Raw genomic sequence first — 3,359 nt, forward strand, 5'->3', positions numbered from 1 at the left:
ATGATGCGCAGACTTGTTCGGAGACCTGATATTATTGTACCGGTAAGTGTCATTTCCCTTATCCGCCACCAAGGTCTTTGCGCGCAATTTCTTGATCGAGAGCGCCCATTCTGGGCAAGGACTTTGTGTAACGGGACTCGAAATACCGGTACCTTCCCCCCCCCCACAGCCACCACCATTGCTAAGCGCCCAGGCTCTTGCGATACCAACAGCACGGTACTTCAACTGGCCTGCACGCTTCTGGCTTGATACCTGGTGGCTCAAGGGAGGGCTGCTGATTAACGACTTGTCCCTTCAATCTTTCCCGTTGGCGTCACTTAATTAAGAATCCCCCCCCAAGCAGTCTTATATTGGTATGATGTAGCGCGGTACTGTACAGTGCAGTCAATAATACCGCTGGTATACAGTAGCGGTAGTGGGAATGGCTACGTGCGTACAGTACGATGCCGGTGCCAAAAGGAAAAGGAATGCGTATAACAGGCTGCGCGGTAAGACAAAGGGACATCAGGCGCGAGAGACAATATACATCACGGGGTACGGTAATGCGAATATTTTCTTTGTAATGTATCATACGGCCTTCTCCCCTTCCACGTACACCCTGCTCCCCATCTCCGGAGAAAGCCAGGAACGGAGAAAATAATTAATGAAGGAAACCGTCAAATCCCAAACCACACCGAAGAACGCCAGGACAAGCATAAGAAACAGAGGAGCGGAAAGCGTTAGAACCTAGCGAAAAGCAAATACGGTACTGGAAATGGGTAAAGGTACAGAAGCTATCCCATGAAAAATACAATGCAAGAGGAGACGAGACAAGGCCGACTCTTCCACCCCCCTGGCCCAGCAAGTGCGGGTACACAAACCCGGTTCCCGCATCTCCATAACCGGACTCGCTATGGGCAGACCAGGTGCGCTATATCTCCCGGGCACACTCCGGATCGGGAATCCCCAGGAGAACCGAGCGGCGAGCTCTTCTTTTCCAAACCCCTCGTTCGCTCATCCTTCTCTTCTGATTTACTTTTTCCTGCCTTGCCCTCCCCTGCGGTAGAGTAAATCATATAGACCTCTGACCAAATTATGCTCGCTACCTTTCCACCCCCCCCCCAGAACAAACTCTTAAACTGACTCTGGTGAACCTCTGCCCGCCTTCCCCCCTTCCAAGTGTACCGCGACCACGCCCGGTTCCCCGTTGCCGAAACTCCCATTCAGCTCACATCCGTCGTTAAAAGCCGTTTCTTCTTATCCTTTTTTTTCTTTTTTTCCCCCTCGCTTTACCCGTATGATACACCAGATCAATAGTCATTGTTAGCGCTCCTTCGAACAGAGCTTCCCAGCGACGTACCCAGACTACCAGCGTAGCTGCTCCCTCTCGCGGCATATCCTCTCCGTAAAGGGCTATTCAACTTGCTTGGGCTAAGATTCCTGCTATTCTCCATGCTCATATTAACAAGGCCCTGCATCCCAACGTTCGAAGATTTAGGCATTCTAGGAGTTCCGGGTCCGTAACGGCCTTCGGCCCGGCCCGTGGTTGTGGATGCCATTGCGGCACTGTCACTGCTGCCGCCGTAATCTTCATCAACATCTGTACCAAAGCTTCCACTGTCGATCATAGATGTAGACGCGGGCCTCCTCACGGGGCCAAACTGGGGCTGTCTCATGGAGCCCTTCAATGGCATTGGGGAAAATGGTGATCTAGCGGATGTAGATGGGGTGTGTCTCATGGAGCCAACCTTGTCCCGCATTGTAAGATCTGCATAATTAGGATTTGGGGCGGTCCTGAACCCTTGCCTATTCAGATTCGGTGTGAAAAAGCTCACGCTGGCAGCCTCGCCAGACTCCCTGTTTGCCGTCTGCACTGCTACGTCTCGCTTGAGAACGTTGAGGCGCGGGTGAACAAACTTTTGATCGTACTCGTGCAAAACCTCCTTGTGAATCAGAGTGGTATCCTTGGCCTGTTGAGCAAACGACATTTGGGTATGTATCAATTGCACCGAAAGTATAAACTGCGTGGCAAGCATCATAAGTATGGTCCCAACGGTATTCGTCGTCGGCGGTGTGGGGAATTTGACAAAGCCTGAGCTGGACAAGGTGGCGTTTGAGGTTATCGGCAGCACGAGGAAATAGATGAGGACGTGCACCGGGGAGAAGATGGCAAACAGCCTGAGGGAGAGTGGCGTTGGGTCCCACACAGAAACCTCCCATACGTCACGAGTTTCATCCGGATGCGACCTTGATTCTGGAGTGCCCGTGAAGGACTCCATGATATTACCAAACAAGCGCAGAGGGGAGGTAGTGGTAGGTGAGGAATCCACAGGCACCCTACGGGCACTAGGCGTCGTAGGCTCGACCTGTACATCCATCGATACAGCAATATTAGAACACAATGGCCAAGGCTCCGTTATCAACTACCATCAAACGGGAAAAACGATGCAGGATCTAGTCCCGAGAGACGCGCGGGTCAAGGGGAAAAAGGGTGTAGGTGTCGTACCTCAATATTACTTTCAAACAGTCTATACCGCTTCTTCCGTGAGAAACAGTAAATAGCATTGAAAACACTCCCAGCGGCTAGGACCCACGATAGGATCCAAAACTGTCGATAAAAGAATGAGTTATTACTGCTATAGCCTTGATGGTAGAGAGGAAGACATGAGATCATCTCGCCATGCACCATCCCCGCACTTGAAGTGCTTGACAATGGTGATACACATACAAAATAAGATAATCCAGCACCGCCACCGCTGCTAATACCGCCCGAGTACCCACCAGCAGGCCGCCGCAGGACATCCTCGGCACCGCTGCGCCTGTGGCCACCATTGGAGTTTGCGCGCGATATCAAACAAAGTAGGTTCAAAGCCAAGCCTAGGGGGTTCTTGACGGTATTCTGCAAATTGTCCCAGTCATGGGATTCCAGCCAGATGGAGAGTGCAAGGAAGAGGTCAAAGGGGTTGACCAGGCTCGATAGCCTCTCGGCCAGGGGTCGACGGCGGACGAAGCGTTGAGGAGGCATGGCAGCGGAGGAGGGGGGGTCGTCCGTGTGAAATAGGTCCGCAGCGATGTTCCTGTGGTGAAAAGATGAAGGAAGAATTCAAATACAACTGTAAACCGGCGCAATGGGGTTCGGTGCGATGTGGTCGTTTGCCCGGCATGAAAGGGAGAAAGGGTTCAAGGTCAAGTTAGGCTCCCGCTATTGACTGAGCCTTGTGCCGTGCGGTTTAGCTCGGGAAAAAAAAAAGATGCAAGAAAGTGGCTGCACGCGTTTGTTGTCGTCGGTTGTCGGGGAGATCAGACTGTTGCTACGTGCCATCATAACGTGCCCCGGTCAGCTTAATATTAACCCCGGTCAGCTCACATCATAGTGACCA

The 3,359-nt window shown here is 52.1% G+C and overlaps 1 protein-coding gene; it reads right to left on the reverse strand.

Moving 5' to 3' along the window:
- Window positions 1-549: 549 nt before the first annotated feature.
- GSTUM_00006385001 (uncharacterized protein) lies at window positions 550-3,093 on the reverse strand. XM_002838561.2 has 3 exons: window positions 2,708-3,093; window positions 2,486-2,587; window positions 550-2,345 (listed from the first exon to the last, which is right to left on the reverse strand). The coding sequence occupies exons 1-3, from the start codon at window positions 3,002-3,004 to the stop codon at window positions 1,290-1,292; spliced, it is 1,455 nt and encodes a 484-aa protein (XP_002838607.1). The 5' UTR covers window positions 3,005-3,093; the 3' UTR covers window positions 550-1,289.
- Between the last annotated feature and the right edge of the window lie 266 nt (window positions 3,094-3,359).

The sequence above is a fragment of the Tuber melanosporum genome (genome assembly GCF_000151645.1).
Source record: "Tuber melanosporum whole genome shotgun sequence assembly, scaffold_26, strain Mel28".
Lineage (NCBI taxonomy): Eukaryota > Fungi > Ascomycota > Pezizomycetes > Pezizales > Tuberaceae > Tuber > Tuber melanosporum.

What these genes read in the sequence shown, in the direction of transcription:
- GSTUM_00006385001 (XM_002838561.2), bottom strand. Translation starts at nt 3,004, where the DNA reads ATGCCTCCTCAACGCTTCGTCCGCCGTCGACCCCTGGCCGAGAGGCTA. An exon ending in GTGCTGGATTATCTTATTTT is followed by an intron (nt 2,588 to 2,707) that starts GTATGTGTATCA and finishes TTTTATCGACAG; the next exon opens with TTTTGGATCCTATCGTGGGT. An exon ending in TGTTTGAAAGTAATATTGAG is followed by an intron (nt 2,346 to 2,485) that starts GTACGACACCTA and finishes ATGGATGTACAG; the next exon opens with GTCGAGCCTACGACGCCTAG.